The sequence below is a fragment of the Solanum tuberosum genome, unplaced genomic scaffold (genome assembly GCF_000226075.1).
Source record: "Solanum tuberosum cultivar DM 1-3 516 R44 unplaced genomic scaffold, SolTub_3.0 scf00155, whole genome shotgun sequence".
Lineage (NCBI taxonomy): Eukaryota > Viridiplantae > Streptophyta > Magnoliopsida > Solanales > Solanaceae > Solanum > Solanum tuberosum.
In genome coordinates, this window is record NW_006239081.1 from 293,940 (window position 1) to 312,717 (window position 18,778).

Here is an 18,778-nt window from a genome sequence, read left to right on the forward strand (position 1 = left end):
TAAACGATACAATAAAATTTAAGTTACAATCAAAACAAACATTGTATTTAAACTAACAATACAATAGGTAACAATCATCCAAACACGATGTTAACTTGATTTCAATTAATATTTATGCCTTTCAACTTTAAACGTGCATAAATAGACACTCAGATTTATATAAAGTTGAACAAATAGCTAAATGCATCCTACGTTGCATATTACGTGATAATTTACATGAAATACACTTATCGTAAAATGCCAAGTAGAATGCATGTACCTTTATATTCAACTTTATATTAGTTTAAGTGTGTATTCGGGCACTAATTTTTTCTTGAAAAAGGAAAGAACTCATTGTTATTAACTACCAATTCGAATTCAACACATATAGGAATCAAGAAACTCTGTAAAATTGTTGCAGATAAAAAAGTTACACTAAATCCAATGATAACTCTACAGTTCCTCTCTCCATTTTCTTCAATACCTTCAAAATCCCCACAATTTTCACCTTTCAATTCCAACCCTTTATCTAAAACCCTTCAATTCAATGACACCCATTTCAAATCTTTCATAAAAACCTCAAAGATTCTAACTTTCAAGTGTTTTAGATGTAGCAAATCTCAAAATCAGAGGTTCAAGTGTAAAGGGGTTAAAGATGAGACAAAAACGGTTTTGGACCGTGACGGCGGAGGCAGTGACGGCGGCGGAGATGGTGGTGGTGGTGGTGGAGATGATGAGCAATCTGAGAAGGAAAATGGGGTTTTGCCAGAATGGGTGAATATTACTTCAGATGATGCAAAAACTGTTTTTGTGGCAGTGGCTATATCACTTGCATTTAGGTCATTTGTGGCTGAACCAAGGTTTATACCTTCATTGTCCATGTATCCTACATTTGATGTTGGAGATAGAATTGTAGCTGAAAAGGTAAATTTTTGTTTTATTTTGACTATATGTTTGTGAATTTGTTCTTTTGACATGAGTTGAACTTATATGAGCTGAGTATTCATATTGCCTGACTCCAAATCGGGACTGAGTATTAGTATTAGCATTAGTTGTATTAGCAGCAGTAGTAGTAGCAGTAGTTGTTGTTCCTTGTCCATGTATCCCACATCTTATGTTGGAGATATAATTGTAGCTGAAAAGGTAAATTTTTGTTTTGTTTTGACTATATGTTAGTGAATTTGTTATTTTGACATGAGTTGAACTTAAATGAAGCAGTGAGGATTCATATAACCGGCCCCAAATTGGGACTGAGGCGTAGTAGCAGCAGCAGCAGCAGAAGCAACATTAGTAGTAGTAATAGTTGTTGTAGTTCCTTGTCCATGTATCCCACATTTGCTGTGGAGATAGAATTGTTGCTGAAAAGTAAAGTTTTTTTTTTTTTTTTTACTATATGTTTGTGAATTTGTTGTTTTGACATGAGTTAAACTTAAGTGAAGCAGTGAGGATTCATATAACTGACTTCATATTGGAACTGAGGCATAGTAGTAGTGTTGTTGTTGCTGTTATTGTTGATGTAGTTGAACTTCACAAGGATAGTTAGGCTTGAGTTTGGGTAAAGGAGGAGATTTAAGGTAGGTTGAATGCCAGTGTTGAACTAGTCTAACTGTGATGAATCATCTAAGCTGAACCCGATTAGTTTCGGATAGAAGCAATACAATAACATACCCAGTGTAGTCTCACAAGTGGGGTATGGCCGTATGGGGAGGGTAGGATGTATGTAAACCTTACCCCTACCTTTGTTGGGTAGAGAGGTTGTTTCCGATAGTGGCATAATTGATACTCTATATAAGATGTTGATAAAGTTGGACACCTTTTTGCTGAATATATTGTTCTGATTTAAATAGTGACAGTTGACAATTGATTTGGAAACTTGTAGCTGAAAAGTAATTTGTTTTATTTTGACTATATGTTTGTGAATTTGTACCTTTGGATGCCAATGAAGTTCAACTTTGCTTAGGATAGTCGGTCTCAAGTTTGGATAAAGGAAGTATGTTGAAGTAGTGTAAAGACAGCCTAACTATGATGAATCATCAAATTACGAGTGGTTTATATAAGCTAACGCCGACTAGTTCAAGATTGAAGCATAATTGATTTATAAGTTGGACACTTCTTTTGCTGAATATATCCTTCTGAATAAACTAGTGACAGTTGATTTAGTTTCCAACATTGGATGTTGGGGACAAACTGAAATGTAAGGGAATCAATTGTTGGAGACAATTGAAATGTAGAGTACAATATTGTTGTGGAGTTTATGCTTCTTGGTCCCTCCTGGACCTAAATGTTGAATTTGAAATGAAAATGTCAGTATCAGAAAGTATAGACGTTAAAATATGAAATAGTTTAACTTTGAATATGATTTTAGGATTGTAGTAACTTTTAGTGATTAGTGATCAATTTGCTGTTACTATCAATTGTAAATGCATCAAATCACCTTTTTTTTTTTTTTGATAACCAAGAAATCCGTGTGTGACCTGCCCTTTGGACCAATCACAGCCTTCTAAAATCGGTGGATAATGGGACCGCCCCTCTACCCTTCTCCACTTAAATACCAGGCTTCGCTTTGCATGGTCTGGGGCTTGAACCTGCGACCTAAGCCACAAATCCTCCACCTTTTGCCACTTGAGCTAGGCCTTGGGGGCGCATCAAATCACCTTTTTTTTTTTGATAACCAAGAAATCCGTGTGTGACCTGCCCTTTGGACCAATCACAGCCTTCTAAAATCGGTGGATAATGGGCCCGCCCCTCTACCCTTCTCCACTTAAATACCAGGCTTCGCTTTGCGTGGTGTGGGGCTTGGGCCTGCGACCTAAGCCACAAATCCTCCACCTTTTGCCACTTGAGCTAGGCCTTGGGGGTGCATCAAATCACCTTTTACTAGGTGTAAGAGAACTACCCGCAAATTGCATCGTCGTTCTTGTATTAGTGTTTGAAGTTAATGATATGTGTACTTGTGTTGCAATCATAGACTAGCTGAGGGTATGAACATATGCTTAAGCCTCCTACAGAATCTTATTGAAATAAAGTTTAAACCTCCTGTAGAGTCTGTTCTTTCCATCTTATATCGATTATTTTGAAGTCATTTTTGTTCGTAACTATGTCGATCTTGTGGTTTGCAGGTCAGTTACTATTTTAGAAAGCCATGTCCCAATGACATAGTAATATTCAAAAGTCCACCAGTTCTTCAGGAGGTAGGATACACGGATGACGATGTCTTTATCAAGAGGATTGTTGCAAAGGAAGGTGATATTGTCGAGGTGAGTTCACTAGATAATAGAAGCAATAATACTATATTTTAATTGCTGTGGACTTGAACTGCTTGATTTGACTGATCAATTGGTATTTCATAGCCACCACTATTTCATGCTTTGTTGAGTCTCCCTCACCCCACCTAAATGGCTATAGAAGCAGCTGAATTGGTTGATAGAATGCCTTTGGGTGATAATACCCTCGTATTTCATTTCTGCTACTCTCTCTCACCAACAAGAGTCAAGTCTTTCAATATCTGCATGTTTATCTCTTTGTCAAAACCATACACTGACCTTGTCGATCCAATCAGTATATTGAGGGAACAGACCTTTTTGTAAAAACTCTCAGTTTGGGTAATGTATCTTCTCTCCGCCATTCCCCCTCTGTTGATTTATCATGTCTTTTTCGAATCTTTTCCAATAGCGCTACATAGATATTGATATATAACCATCGGCATTACCCAAGTGGTCTATGATAGAATTGCAACATCAATGGGCGTTGTCAAATTGCATGCTTCTCCGCCATTTGGTTCCACTCATGAGATAGTCCTCAACAAGGTTTTTTGGCATCTAATTGCTCCCCTTTTTCTTATTAAGTAACCAAAGATTATATAAATTCGTGCACTAAGCTGTGCCACAAACGTAATTACAGATTGTGCAGATCCTCTATTGTGTCTAGGATTGCTTCTTCATGACATACAATTCCAGGTTGCACCAAAAAGCTAGCAAAAATATTCATCTTTGTTTAAGGCTATGTATGTTTCTTCTGCTGCCTTGAAATATTCTGCTAGTTCTCTTAAGCCATAAAATCCGCCATTTTAATCATAAACTTGAACTCCGCCTCTCTTTTTTTAATAAAATACAATGGTTCAGATTCAGAGACAATTATGGAAGATACTGTCCACTTAACTGAAATCCTGTTTTAGACTTTGCAATATTACTTTCATTTATTCATTCTTAAACATCCGAAAGATAACTCAAATATTCAACCTGTGTAAGTGTTATAATTAGGTTCTAAATCCGAATATAGAAAAGGATGGTCAAGGGAAGTCTGCCTTTCATTTACTAAAACAAGATCCCTCTCATCCTCTCCGTGATGAATCTCCATACATTTAAATCGTTGGTTTATGTCTTTCTTCCGGTTTATTTTGGATAGGGGGAGGAGTAATTTGTATTACCAAATATATGGCCAAATTGCCAGGAATATATAAGGAAATATTTTGGTGATTCTTGGTAGTGCAGGTTCATGAAGGAAAGCTGATCGTAAATGGAGTTGCGCGAAATGAAGATTTTATAAACGAGGCACCCAAATACGAAATGACACCAGTGGTATGTTCCATTTCTACTGATTCATTTAACTCAACAATCAGCTTTCCTCCAATTCATTTTCTTAGGAAGTTTCGAATAAACAAAAATATTGGCTCATCCAGACTTGACTACCTAAAACCATCATAGCAGTGGGCTATGTTGCTTGGACTCTTCATAAAACATCAATATATGTGTGTCGGATTGTCCAAAAGTAGTGCATTTTGGAGGATCCAACACGGGTGGGACAACATTGATTGTGGCCAAAGTCTGTTGTTTAATTTCTTAGTGTAAGAATGCATACTGTTCTTACTGTTTCTTATCCATGTCTTACTGCAGCGTGTACCTGAGAATTCAGTTTTCGTTATGGGTGATAATCGGAATAACAGCTATGATTCCCATGTGTGGTGAGTTTTCCGCTCTCTGAAAAGTTGCAGCGTCTTCTATAAACTGCTAGTTCGTTAAATATGCTCATCTTACATCTGAATCATTTTTTTTTATCAGGGGAGCACTTCCTGCGAAGAACATAATAGGCAGGTCCATATTTCGGTATTGGCCTCCAAAAAGAATTGGCGGAACAGTTCTTCCTGAAGGTTGTGCTGTCGACAAGCAGGAGAGTACAAGTGATATAACAGTGCCTCAATAACTTATTTAGCCTGAAAACTTAAAGTCACAATTCCTTCTTTTCTGTTTGGAATTGATATGAAAATGTAAAAGTGATTATCTATTCATTGTTTGGCATAGTAGTGTAATATGTCTATTTTGAGGTAGGATGTAATGTATATTAGCAGGCATTTGACTTACTTGAGCTGAGGATGTAAGGTTTTGTACACATCCTCTTCAAATTCCAGTTGTAAAATTTCACTGGATATGTTGTCATTGGTTGTATTCAAGCCTTGGTATACTTTCATCTGCCATTTTTTTTTTTTGATTTTCTAGATATCCAGTGGACGCTAAGGGGTTGTTCGTAGAGTACTAGCAAAAATAATGCATGCATTAGCTCTTTGTAATAGTAATCCCTTGTTTGGTATATTTTTTCATGCTATTAGTTATTGAAGAATGTATTCTTCTAGGCATTAATAATGCAAAGAAATTTAATAGATGTGGTGGTTAAAGATCTTTTATTTCCACCATATTGGCCAAAAAATTTGGCCAGAATATAGCCAAAATGATAACCTATATTATTTTATCTTTTTAACTTTAATACCTTTTAATTAAAAAATGAAAAAAAGATTGATTGATTTTAAAATTAAAAAAATATCATATAGACTTCAATTTTCTGGCCAAATTTTGTAAATTAATATTTTTAAACTATGCATATTATTTTTAATACAACAAATCAAACAATGCATAAAAAGTAATCTATGCATAACTAAGGTATTAACACATAAAGATGACTCTTAACTTAACGTCAGTTGAAAATTATAATCCTTAACTTTTGATGTGCACAAATAAGCACTTAAGATATATGTCGTCTACTTGATTAATTTTATACAAGTTTCTAGAGAAAGAAACTTCATTTTTTTAAACACCACTTTACAATTTAGCAAGTTCTTAATATTTTGCAATCTTCACTTGGTCACAATTTAGTTAAAGTCGAGCAACTACTAACAATATTCAATAATAATAACCCAGTCACAATTTACATTTGTGACTGTTGGTTTCAAGCAACTATTTACAATAGTCAATAATAATCGCCCAAGAGGGTGATGCCAACTTCCTCGGTGAAAAAATTGTCAATAAATATTTCAAACCTGTAATTTTTTTGTAAATTTGCATTACATTTACCTTTCAATTTTGGTTAAAATTTACAACTTTCAAATAAATATGGAGCCAGTTACATTCTGACATAGGTTTTAATACATCAGTATAATTTACAACTAACAAGCCTTCCAATAGAATTTTTCTGTTGCTACGTCTCAAACTCTAAATTTACATCTATCAGCTGCATCTTCTTTGGTGAATTAGGAAACTACACAACAAGCCAATGATCACAAATAAATAAAAGACAATACTTTTCATAAGCAATCTTCTGAACATATTTAACATAATCAAAACGATATTTTCAACTTACACTGAGAGGATCAGTTATAATGAATCATTCACCACTTTAACATCCACATATGGAATGCAAGTCAGATGACAATAAATACACATCATTTCCTCTTTGGTTCAACATGGGTGGACCAAATGTATCAAATCCCAGAAAAAAACTGCCTGTTAACTTACAATCTCCAAGACAGCTGCATAACTTAGTTGGTAGAAAAGTAACCGATGTTGAATCGTATTGGAAGGGTTGTCATCATCGATTGCAATGTCGGTTACACGATCCCACATTAGTTACTTGCCATTCTCTAGGAAACAAGGGCACATCACGGGAGGCCTACACTCCATCACTGATCACCCTAATTTCCCACTCCTATACTCTTATCAGACCAATCATCCAAAAGTTACTAGCCCACATCAAAATCATTCAAATACAAAATAAAATTTTTCAAGGGCATCAGTTCTCCAAGGTTGATAGCATCAATGAAAAGATTCAGACGCAAATTACCCATTTACGATATATAAGATTCATCAGTTGCCCATAAAACTAAAGTTCAAAAATGAGTAAGCGCAAAAAGGAAAAGTAAATGGAGGATTATTCACTTAACGATCAGAACCTGTCGGGATTCACACTTTACATCATAAAATGTATTTCAGTGGATTGACAGACTTATGAATTCTATCATCACTTCGTTACTCCTCACAAGACATTAACATAACAAATAATCTTAAAAAATTGAATACTTGCGAGAAAAACAATACTCCGTGTTTGGAAATAAAAAAAAAATAGTGCTCAGAACTTCTTAGAGGGTTGTGTAAGCCATCACAGACCAGAGTCTCCGACACAAGATTTTTTCATCAAAGCACCATAAAAGTAAAAAATAACCATTACATCTCAAAATGAACAGGAAAATAAAAGAATTAATAGCAAAGTTTAGTAATAGGACTCAGTTTATGGGTGGTGATATATCAGAATGGTCGGCAAGGTGGTTTAAACACCATTACGACGAACGAGACCAATAGATATAAGTCGTCATAGTCCATTAACCCTTTCAAAATTTTCAAAAACAAATCATACCTTTAACACAAATAAAAAAGGAGTCATCAGATAGGAGCGAAAGACTATAAAGATTGTTTTATAATCACAAAGAATTCATTTGAACTATGCTTTTAATCATCATATGACCCGTTTATAAACAATGACAACACAAAAAAAAACTATTTTTATAAAACTATTGAACACAGGAAGCATAACAATATGGAAAAAATATGATTGGCCTCATAGAGAAGATTAGGTATTCAACATAATGAAAATTCAGTCATATGCTTGTCTATATTAGAAATTTAATCATCGGCCAATGATAATAAACAAATTTACTACAGAGAGTAACTACTAAGATCACAAATTTAATAGTTTATGCATAATTAAGAAACTTAAACTAAAATTAGATAATACAAACTCATTGTCAAGATCAAGTCATTTATATAACCAAATTTATAGATAAATGTACCATAATAATTGGTGGATGTAGCAATTTGTTCGAGGCCGTAATCAATACGAGAAGAAAGCTTGAAAGGCACGGAGAATCGCTATACATATGGCCAACCTTCAATGCAAATGTATGTCATTTTGAAAGACACCCTTGCTCTGCAAATTGTCTACGTTAAAAACAAAGCAACTAAGGTACCAAATAAGCACAACAGTGAAGGGAGAAAATGTAGCAATTTGTTCGAGGCCGTAATCAATACGAGAAAAAAGCTTGAAAGGCACGGAGAATCGCTATATATATATAGCCAACCTTCAATGCAAATGTGTGTCATTTGTGAAAGACACCTTTGCTCTGCTAATTGGCATTATGAAAACAAAATGCAAAGTAAAAAGTTTAAAGGGCATCAGTTCTCCAAGGTTATAACATCAAAGAAAGATTCAGACGCAAATTACCCATTTACGATATAAAAATTTCATCATTTGCCCACAAGACATAAAATTAACAAAGCAAAATCACAATTAATGGAGGATTAATTAACTAATAAACGATCAGAACCTGTCGGGATTCACTCTTAACATCATAAAAATGTAATTCAGTGAATTAACATATGAATTCTATCATCACTTCATTCATCCTCAAAATAAATTACTTATCATTCAATTACTACTACTAAATAATCAGAAAAAATACTGAAATTGAAAACAAAAAAAGTGCTCAGAACTTCTTAGAGGGTTGTGTAAACCATCAGCGACAAAAAGCCTCCGACACAAGATTTTTTTCATCACAGCACCAGAAACGAAGAACTAAATTGAAAAATAAACAAAAAAAAAGGTATAGTAATAGGACTCAGTTTATGGGTGGTGATATATCAGAATGGTCGGCAAGGTGGTTTAAACACCATTACGACGAACGAGACCAATAGATAAATCGTCATTGTCCATTAACCATTTCAATTTTTCAAAAAAAATACAACAATTAATTGCTTAAAAATCAGATTTTTAATAGTAATAAAAAGAGTCATCAGATAGGAGCGAAAGACTAAAAAAGAAGTTTTGTAATCACATAGATTTCATTTGAACTATGCTTCTAATCATCATATGACCCAGTTTTTTGTTTGAATTATTGAGCACAAAAAGTAGAAATCTGGATAGAAAAACATAAAAAAAAAAAATAGATGTAATTGGCCTCATAGAGAAGATTAGGTATTCAACATGATGAAAATTCAGACATATGCTTGTCTATATTTAAGAATTTTAATCATAGGCCAAAGGAAATTAGATGAAAACAAACAAATCTAATAGAAACTGAAAACTGTAAACTCGAAGGGGCAGAGCTTACTCTTATGGAGTAAGTGAAAGCTGTAAAACCCTAGATCAGAACAGAAGAGTGAGTGATTGAACTGAATGAGAACGAAGGTAGTTTATATAGAGACGTATGGCGGAAGCTAGGGTTTAGTGATGGGCCTATATTTGAAGCGGGCCGATAAGAAATCGCTAAAATTATGGGCTTGTGGGCTCATATGTCAATATTTTTTGGAAAAAATACGCGTATAAGCAAACATATATTAGTTAATTACTTAACATAACTATAGTTTGCCTTAATTACAATTCGCGATCTACTTTAAGCTATAATTACACGGCTCAGCTTTTTGGTTTTGTATAATTCACACGTTTGTATAATTCGGAATTTGTATCTTTTGTATAATTCGGAATTTGTATAATAAAATTTGTATAACTGTTTACACTTTTGATGTTTGTAATTGTATAATTTCGTTATTTCAAATTTATACAAAAAAAACTGAATTATACAAATCTACCCGCGAATTACATAAACCTGCAAATTATACAAACGAGACAGCTTAAATTGTAGCTACAACCCGTAAATATGCAAACTATAGCTATGGAGCATAATTAAGTTTATTATAGTGGCTATTTGCGAAAGTTCCTCGTATTTTTTGGGTTCTTACTGGGCTAAAATTCATAAGGCTTATTACTAAGGATGTGCACTCGGTACTTCGGAAAATGTTTTCTAGGAAAATAAGTGAATTTCTTACTTATTTTCGTGTGTTCAGTATATATATATCTAGAAAATTTGAGGAAATTTCACAAATAGCCACTAAAATAAACTCAATTATGCTCCATAGTTATAGTTTGTTAATATGTTTCACAGCTACATGTTAGAGGGTGGAGAGAGGCGAGCAAGAGAGGGCATGGAGTGAAGAGAAACGAAGTGTATATGTATATCTGTCGAATTGTATATGCATATTTGTCAAATAATTGTATATATGTAACTGGTATACATATGTATTTGTACATCTGGTGAGCAAGGAGAGAGGCGAGCAAGAGAGGGCAGAGAGTGGAGAGAGACGGATTATATATGTATATCTGTCAGATAATTGTAAATATGTAACTGGTATATATATATGTATTTGTATATCTGGGAGCGAGATTGGGAGAGGGAGGAGAGAGGCAAGCGATGGAGGATAATTGTCTTTGTATATCTGTCATATAATTGTATATGTATATGTATAATTTGTATTTGTTTATGTATAAAAGAGGAGAGAGGTGAGAGAGAGGAAGATAGGAGAGATGCAACGTAATTATAGCTAAAATTAAGTTGTGAGTGGAAATGGAAACTATAACTATGTTAGCTAATTAACTAATATATATTTGCCTATCCGCGTAATTTCCCCAAACAAATACTATGTAAGGTGGGGATGCGGACTAGGGTGATAGGGGTGAAGATAAGATGTGTTGTTGGTGAGTGAGGAGGGCACAATCAACGTGAAATTCACTTGTGGAATTTGTTCTCCCTATTTCACTAAAAAAAGAATAAATCATTTTTTAAATTGTTAAGAATCTTATTTATCTAGAGAAAATATTTTTCGAACATTTTGATCAATGAACATAGAAAAATTGAGTATCCTCTCATGTAACACGCCCTAATAGGTTAATAACATTCTAATATAAGTATTATATAACACATTAAATAGGAGTTAAGCAAGAGGAGAGAAACCTATTAACTTGAAATTATCAACCAACTATATTTTTTCAAACCATTGCTACTTTACCTACATTTTACACTGCAGCATAGTTATCACATAAGTGACCTGAATCTAACACCTCAAATATCAAGAAAATGAAAAAAGAAAGAAAGCTTTCGTGAACAAAAAGGGGAAAAAATGATGACTGATGAGCATTTTATCAGATGTGGTTTCTGTAAGGTCAACTTCTATCGACTTGAATACTTCCTGGATCCAGTGTTGACAGTATCTGAGGCATCGACATGCCACCAGATACAACAATCTCTGCAAAAGAGGAGAAAAGAGCATGTCAGAAAGTGCTTTAACCATGAGCATGAGCATGATAGTTTCAAGAGACTGATACTGGAAAAAGGCACTCGCTTATAGAACAAAACTCAATGCATATATTTGCAAGAGAATTTGACGATGAAAAGATCTCTTACCTATCCCTTCACGGACAGACAAGTTTGGTCTAATAACATCTTTTGCATTAACGAGGAATATATCACCAATGTAAAGATGATTTGTAGGAACATACACACAGCATAGCTCTTCGTCTCCTGAATAGTTCTGGATTGGATGTTAAGACAAAGTAGCACACAAGTGAATTTCAAAATAAAATAGATGAAAGATGCTATTGTACATAATTTTTTCCAACAGCAGGAATATATGATCATAACGCTACCCATAAGGGAATCTAAGTAGTCCAGTTGATTGGATAACCGGACTTTCACCTTGTTGGTGAGGGTTCGATTCTCCCCCATTTCCTCTTTCAAAATTTAAAAATCAAATTTACCCCTTTACTTTGCGAAAAGGATCATATTTGTGCTTCATTATACTTTCGGTGCAAAAATACTCCTACCGTTGCCAAAGTAGCTCAAACAATACTCCTCATCTATTAAAAATGTCCAAAGCGGATATTCAATACCACATAATCCTGTAACCCCTTTACATTCTTTTTCTTCCACCCCCTTCACCGTCACTGCCACCAATATGATCACCACCGTATTCACCATAGAAATTTTCAACTCTTCAATTTAAAGAAAGAAACTGGAAGAGCATTTACTCATACGAAAGACCCATCCCAACTCTCGTCCATTTACTCACAAAGCATGCTTAAAGCCGGATATATTCAGATTTTTATTTTATTCTTACGTCATATATATAACAGCTACAAATAATGCAAGAGGATATGCTGGTATATATGAATTATAATTTAATTGGGGTAATTAATGCTGCATTTCGTTATATGGGAAACAAATTTTTTGAAGGATTATTAACCGTTTGACGAGGTTCTTATTCATCAATCATCACCATATCAATCTTGGAGAACGGGCTTGAGTTGAGTAATATCACCACTGAATCATTTTGGTAGTATTTATTTTGCAAGCATGAAGGCCTTTAGCGAAATGTTGTTCATCCTTTTTACCCTTCGCAATCACTTGATGACCCGGTGGAGAATGGGAACAGAGAGTCGCTCGCATCCCATAAGTGTATTTGAAGTTGGATAAAATTGTAATTATGTATAAATTACCTTAGCCTCATGAAATATTTCACATATGTTATCGTACAAGTCTTGCATGGAGCTTGTTTTGTAGAAAATATATTATTAGGGTTTATGCATAGTTGCAATTATATCCAACTTCAAATACACTCGCGAGGGTAAAAAAGACTAACATCATTTCGCTAAAGGCCTTCATGCTTTTAATATAACATACACTAGTAAGAGTAAAAATGGGTAGTGTAACTACATTTCAAATCATTGATTTCTCAAGATTCCTATATTTTTCACTTTCTTGTAGTTCCTTCTTTGTTTTTAATTTGTGTATTATAGTTGAAAGTCGTAATTCGGGAAATAGCTGTAATATGAACAAACTGTTCACTCAGTTTTCCAGCTATTTGATAATCCAATATATATCTTTTTAGTTCCACATGATCCCAAAATTAATATGTATAAATCAATTGTGGGGGGGAAGGGATAAAATGGGTAGGACCGGTGAGGTGGCATGCCACGTGGTGTCCACTTCACCAAAATGTTAAGTGTCATGTGGAATTGAATGTCCACCTTGGACATTTCTAAGGGAAAGGGGGCATATTGAGCTACTTGGATAACGGTAGGGGCATTTTTGCACCGAAAATGTAACGGAGGGAGTATGATCCTTTTCGCATAGTAATGGGGCAAATCTGACCATTTTCTCGAAAACAATTGCTACACATGCCCACCATGTAATAAGAAATTTCAAAACGGTCTAGGAAAAGCTGATAGTTGAATACTTATTATTGAAGAATACAAAAAAACGCACGTAATCATTGGCATACCTGCAGGACGACAGATGAGGTAATGAACCCAAAGGCATATTCACCAATACGAGGATGCCTTATTATGGCAACCTCCTTGAAAGCTTGTGTGTTCTGATCTGCAGTAGGAGGTTATGTATCAATCATCACTCTCCAACTAAAAGCTAAATATGTATGACACTGAAAATCCATAAAGCATACCTGGAGATATGGCAGAACTAATTTGCTTTGAAGCATTATATATATGCCGAACAAATGGCATTCTTTTGATGAACCATTCCCCAAGACCCAAAACAGAAGTCCCCAACCATGATGACATGAACACCCCGACCAAAAAAATGAAAGTGATTGAAGTCATAAATCCAAGACCTGATCAGAACAACCATAGAAAGTGAGGTCATCTCCAAAGAAGAGTATCACCAACATGAACTGCTAATATATCACAAGAAAAGAGCCTTAACCTAATATGGCTGACATTTACATAAAACTATTTGCTAATTCATCTGGAATGCTTTCTTCTTTAGCATGACTTTGCATTTTATGTCCAAAGAGAGATAAAGGCCATTATTTAAAGACACCATGAAATGAGTCGGTGCCATTAATAACATAGGGATAAAGTTAGTTGTTTTTCATGGAGAAGGGGCAAATGCTTACCAAAAACATCAATTCCAAGTTGAGCATAGATTGGAGAGAAAAAGCCATCCACAAAATGAATAAACCACCATGTTATGTAGAAGGTGACTGCAATAGGAAATAGGATGACACTGCAACAGGATGTGAGTGAGTAACACTAGAAAGGTAACGGGTAAGGGAGAACGTGTTTCTTAATCACAGCTGACAGTGAAGACAAAGACCAATGTTTATAAGCATATCCTGCTACTATTTTCCCATGACACTTACAAGCAGCAAAGTGGACTGGTTTAGACGTTTAGTTGCTTCCTATTCAAGTTTATTTTGAAAACTTTCATCACATGGATTCTTACTCAGTATAAGCTCAACAGCATAATCCATGAAAGAAGAACACTATTTTTTGTGTGTTACCTGAAGGATTTTTACTGTCTTCCTGTAATCATATTTGCCAACAAAAGCGGGTCATGATGAGTTAAATGGGGCAGTATGGTCAATGAGGATTCATATAATCAACCTCAACCTCTTTGAAACTGAGGCATAGTAGTTGTTGTTGTTTTATTACATGGTAGGAACAGTGTAACTACAAGCCTTACCTCTAGTTTGTTTTAACAGCTGATCAAAGTCCTCACAACAACTCTAATGCTTTTTGCTGTTCCAAGATTAATTGTCTAAGTTCAGTTAGCCGAAAAGTGCTTCTATTTCAGTCTTCTGAAACAAAAGCTAAAAGTGGGTAGTGAAGTCATCAAGGGACCTTGGAAGGTGCAAACCTTAACCTTGTAACAGAAGCTAGAAAGTAGGTAGTAGAAGCCTGGACCAGTTACTCTGTAGGGCTAGGGCATGACCCCTTGCTAAACTAGTTCTTGAAAATCATTCTTGTGACGTTTTGTTGTTTCTTCCTAAACTTTATTTTTCTAAATGCATGGAACCAGATAAGAGATACAGCCTATGCCTAGATCAAAGGGAAGATTGACGAGAAGAGAACCATTTTTACCATCCAGTCATGAATTTCTTAGAAGCCCAGCTCCTAACAACTTTAGAGAAAGTCTGCATTTGCAAAAAAACATACAGCTTTTGTCAGATAATGAAAAGAGAATTCAAGCTTAAAATATGAAAGTAGGAGTCAAGGAACAGTACAATGATAGTCACTGTGACCAGTCCAGTAATTAATCTTAAGATATGAATAGAAAGTAAACAAAGTTAAGCTATGACACCAGGTCCAGTCACTACAAAATTAAGCTTAAGATATGAATAGCAAGTAAACTAAGTTATAAGCTATGACAACAGAGTTTGGCACTATTATCAAATTTGGACTAGTGCTGCAAGAGAAGGGAAGAGAGACAGTGCAAAGAGTAGAAGGAATCAGATGAGAAGTCGAGAAGAAGGGAGAGATAAGAATAGTAAATGTCAAAAAGCAAAGATGAATTTAACTATGGAAAGTTAAAGTACCTCACAAGGTGGCTTGTTTCACCTGGTTAGTAGCCAGACAAGCAGTACTAACTCAGGACAATCTAATGAAAAGGGGAAGACAATTATGTTCCAGATGTTTTTTTTGTGAAAGAGAAATAGAGACAACAAACCATCTCTTCATCCATTGTAGAGTGACAGAGAAACTGTGGCAGGTGTTTTTTAACTTAAGGGGTATCAGTTGGTCCATGCCAAGGCATACCTCCGAAGCTCTAACACGATGGAATAGTGAAGGAAATTTGTCCGACCACAAAGAGAGATGGAAGATTGTCCCTGTTTGCATCTGGTGGACAATATGGAGGGAGAGGAACCAAAGATGTTTTGAAAACAAGAGCATCCCTTTCCAAAGTCTGAAGTTGAATTGTCTTATAACCTTTTTTTTTTGGTGTAACTATGTACTCCCCAAAAAGGTGGAGGATATTACTCAGTTTCTAGATAGTTTAGGAGGGATATAGGTGGTAGATTTCTTTGGTTTTGTTTACTGTAAATCCCAGATGTAACTACTACTAGAATACACTATTGGTGTATCTTGTCTATAAAATGTTAACTTTCTCAAAAAAAAAGATGAATAAAAGAGACAAACAAGATATTTAAAGCCCAACAGCATATAAAACATTACTGCAGAAGCTAAAGGCAGTACAATTTTTACAATTATGTGCAGTGCAACACTGCAGGTAATGTAACAGTTAATCAACTTATCAAGATGGTGCATGTGAAAAGTTATACACGGGGTTTGCTATCAATTTAACACAATACATTTTCCAGGAAAAATTGATGGGATTCTTTTAGGCTTTTGTTATATTAACTAGTTAAAAATATATTTCTCAACAAAAATGTTTTACGTTTACCGTAATTGATGCAAGCAATCTATATCTTTTAAGGGCGCTATATATCTTTCAATATAACCGAAGGTACAGTAGAATATTTCTTGCTATAGTTTTCTCTATTTTACTCCATACCGATTACTTTCTCCACCAATATGTAATCATTATTTTCATTGTGGTTCCTCACTGCTCATACGGATCACCAAGCATCACTCCCATGCTCCACCTAGCTGGTACTATTAGATGCTACTTACTAGTATACTCATCCAAATATTATGACACAACAAATTAAGCCTAAATTGATCACTCTAACACCCGTTCCAATGCGATCTAGCACACGGACAGACAGGATTATCATCAGATGTAGAAATGAAGCATGCCATAGATGTTACCATGCAATGAAGACAAAAACACGAATGCCACATCCAACAGATCTCAAACACATGAAAACTGAGTGTAGGACATCTGAATAATATATTGTATAGATTAATTTTTACTTTTGATCATCAAAGTATATTATAGATTTGTACACAAAACCTATAGTCTTATACAACAACATACCAGTGTAGTCCCACAAGGTGGGTATAGGGAAGGTGTGGTTTACGTGGACCTTACCCCTACATTTGGGGTAGAGAGGTCGTTTCCAGGAAGACATGCACAAAACCTATATGCAACATAAAATCACATACATAAACGTACACACATAAATTGATAGACACCCTATGTAACAGGGTCATGTCATCAAGTAAAGCACATATTGGTAGTCAAAAAAACATAAAACATGATTGAAAAGGTCTCTAACACCCAACAGGAAATAATATGCGAAGCTTTTAGAGACTTTCAGCTTCGTATATGTAAGACGTCAACACACAGCACCAAACCGAAGTGGAGAATACGTACTTTAATAATTTAATATACTACAAATGTATTACCTTTTTGATATATTAATCATAAAGAGGTAGTAAAAGAAAGACTGAAGGTTGTAGCCCACCTGAGTCTTCTCCTACCGTAAAAACTCTATCTTTATCAGAGTTTATCATGAACTAATTATGTTGAGTTCTTCTGAACTTGCTAAGTATTTAGTTTCCTCTCATTCCACAAAATAAATTTTCATGTGGCAAGAAACAATAAATAAACACACTGAAAAGTTAACATCAAACAAGGATTCAAGCAAAATTTTCCGCAGTCTCTATGATCAAATTTCTGTAGATTCTGTAGCAGTAACACATTTCAACTAACCCATTCTAAGGTCATAAGTAATAAACTTGCCCCAGACCAGCACCCAAGGGAGTTGCCTAGAGATCAATGACGGGAATTGAGAACCGTCACATTTCAGGTTCAAATTTCAGCAGACACAAAAAAACACTATGTGATTTCTCCTTATTTGTTGTGCAATTATGCTGGGTATATGTTGTTGTTTAAATAAAGTACAAAATCAACAAAATTGCTTCATTTTCCAGCATCCCCCTTTCCATAACTTTGCTCTCTTAATAAGTAAACACCAACATGACATTAAATTATGCTCATAGCAAAGATCTATTTCTTTCCTTCTATAAATACTTTCCATTCTTAAACAGCAACTCTTAACTCTTAAATTTACACAATTAAAACAACAATAATCACTACCACACACAACAAATCCAGAAGAAACAGCTAACCGAAACAAATCAGATCACCAAATCTCCCTAAAACCCTAACAAAATTCCCCCAAATAACACACATAAAAATGAACAAACATATTTACTAAATGCATCGAACTTTTCCCCTAAAATTCGAAAAAATTACGAAATTAACCTCGCGTCCGGAGTGATGGTGAGAAGAGGAGGATGATGATGAAGAAGAAGGCTTGTCGCTGGCGCCATCGTCGCCGGCGCCGGTGTTAGCCACCGGAATAAGAAGTTCACGATCTCTGTTAGAATTTGCCATTATCCTCTAATTGAGTAATTTCTCATCTCCAAATTTACTTATAAATTCTTCTTTTTTTCTGTGAATTTTTCTACAGATTTTTAGAACTGTAACAGTTCTTCAAATCTCTAATAATTTTTTTTAATATATTATATATATATATAATTTATAATATTATATATTGCTTGGTGATAGAGGCAATGTTGGGTAATGGGGACAAAAGAGGAATTTGCCAAAAAGTTATTAGTTTATTAATAATTATATTTAGTTACATAAATTAATGGATTATAATGTTGATGAGGTATTGGTTTGACTTGGGCTGGGCCAGGTTGGAAATTTTGTCATGTTGATGAGTGATGGATGAGCTGGCTCCAATCATATTATGCCAACTCATCGGATCGTCTTTCCTGACTTTTATATATTGATTATGACTATCTGAATTTTATGAATGAATTGAAAGTTGGATCTATCATCGTGATGAAGAGTCAAGTTTCAAACTCTTCGGTGATGCACATTTCAAGATTAGACGTCAATGAGTATATTGGACTGTGTAGAGATAATGGTCAA

At 34.8% G+C, this 18,778-nt stretch overlaps 2 protein-coding genes and 1 long non-coding RNA gene across 3 annotated transcripts; 1 reads left to right on the forward strand and 2 right to left on the reverse strand.

Moving 5' to 3' along the window:
- The first annotated feature begins 323 nt into the window (after positions 1 to 323).
- Positions 324 to 5,442, forward strand: LOC102594463 (chloroplast processing peptidase). The gene is made up of 5 exons (XM_006353399.2): positions 324 to 903; positions 3,099 to 3,236; positions 4,470 to 4,556; positions 4,872 to 4,939; positions 5,037 to 5,442. The coding sequence occupies exons 1-5, from the start codon at positions 424 to 426 to the stop codon at positions 5,176 to 5,178; spliced, it is 915 nt and encodes a 304-aa protein (XP_006353461.1). The 5' UTR covers positions 324 to 423; the 3' UTR covers positions 5,179 to 5,442.
- A 1,012-nt stretch (positions 5,443 to 6,454) lies between these two features.
- Positions 6,455 to 9,488, reverse strand: LOC107061678 (uncharacterized). The gene is made up of 2 exons (XR_001474146.1): positions 9,407 to 9,488; positions 6,455 to 8,226 (listed from the first exon to the last, which is right to left on the reverse strand). It is a non-coding gene; the product is annotated as an uncharacterized lncRNA (long non-coding RNA).
- Positions 9,489 to 11,057: 1,569 nt separating this feature from the next.
- LOC102595014 (protein CONTINUOUS VASCULAR RING 1-like) lies at positions 11,058 to 18,355 on the reverse strand. Its single transcript, XM_006353400.2, has 7 exons — positions 18,101 to 18,355; positions 15,010 to 15,062; positions 14,043 to 14,152; positions 13,590 to 13,757; positions 13,410 to 13,507; positions 11,534 to 11,660; positions 11,058 to 11,375 (listed from the first exon to the last, which is right to left on the reverse strand). Exons 1-7 carry the CDS (start codon positions 18,230 to 18,232, stop codon positions 11,293 to 11,295), a joined length of 771 nt encoding a protein of 256 aa, XP_006353462.1. The 5' UTR covers positions 18,233 to 18,355; the 3' UTR covers positions 11,058 to 11,292.
- Positions 18,356 to 18,778: the final 423 nt, after the last annotated feature.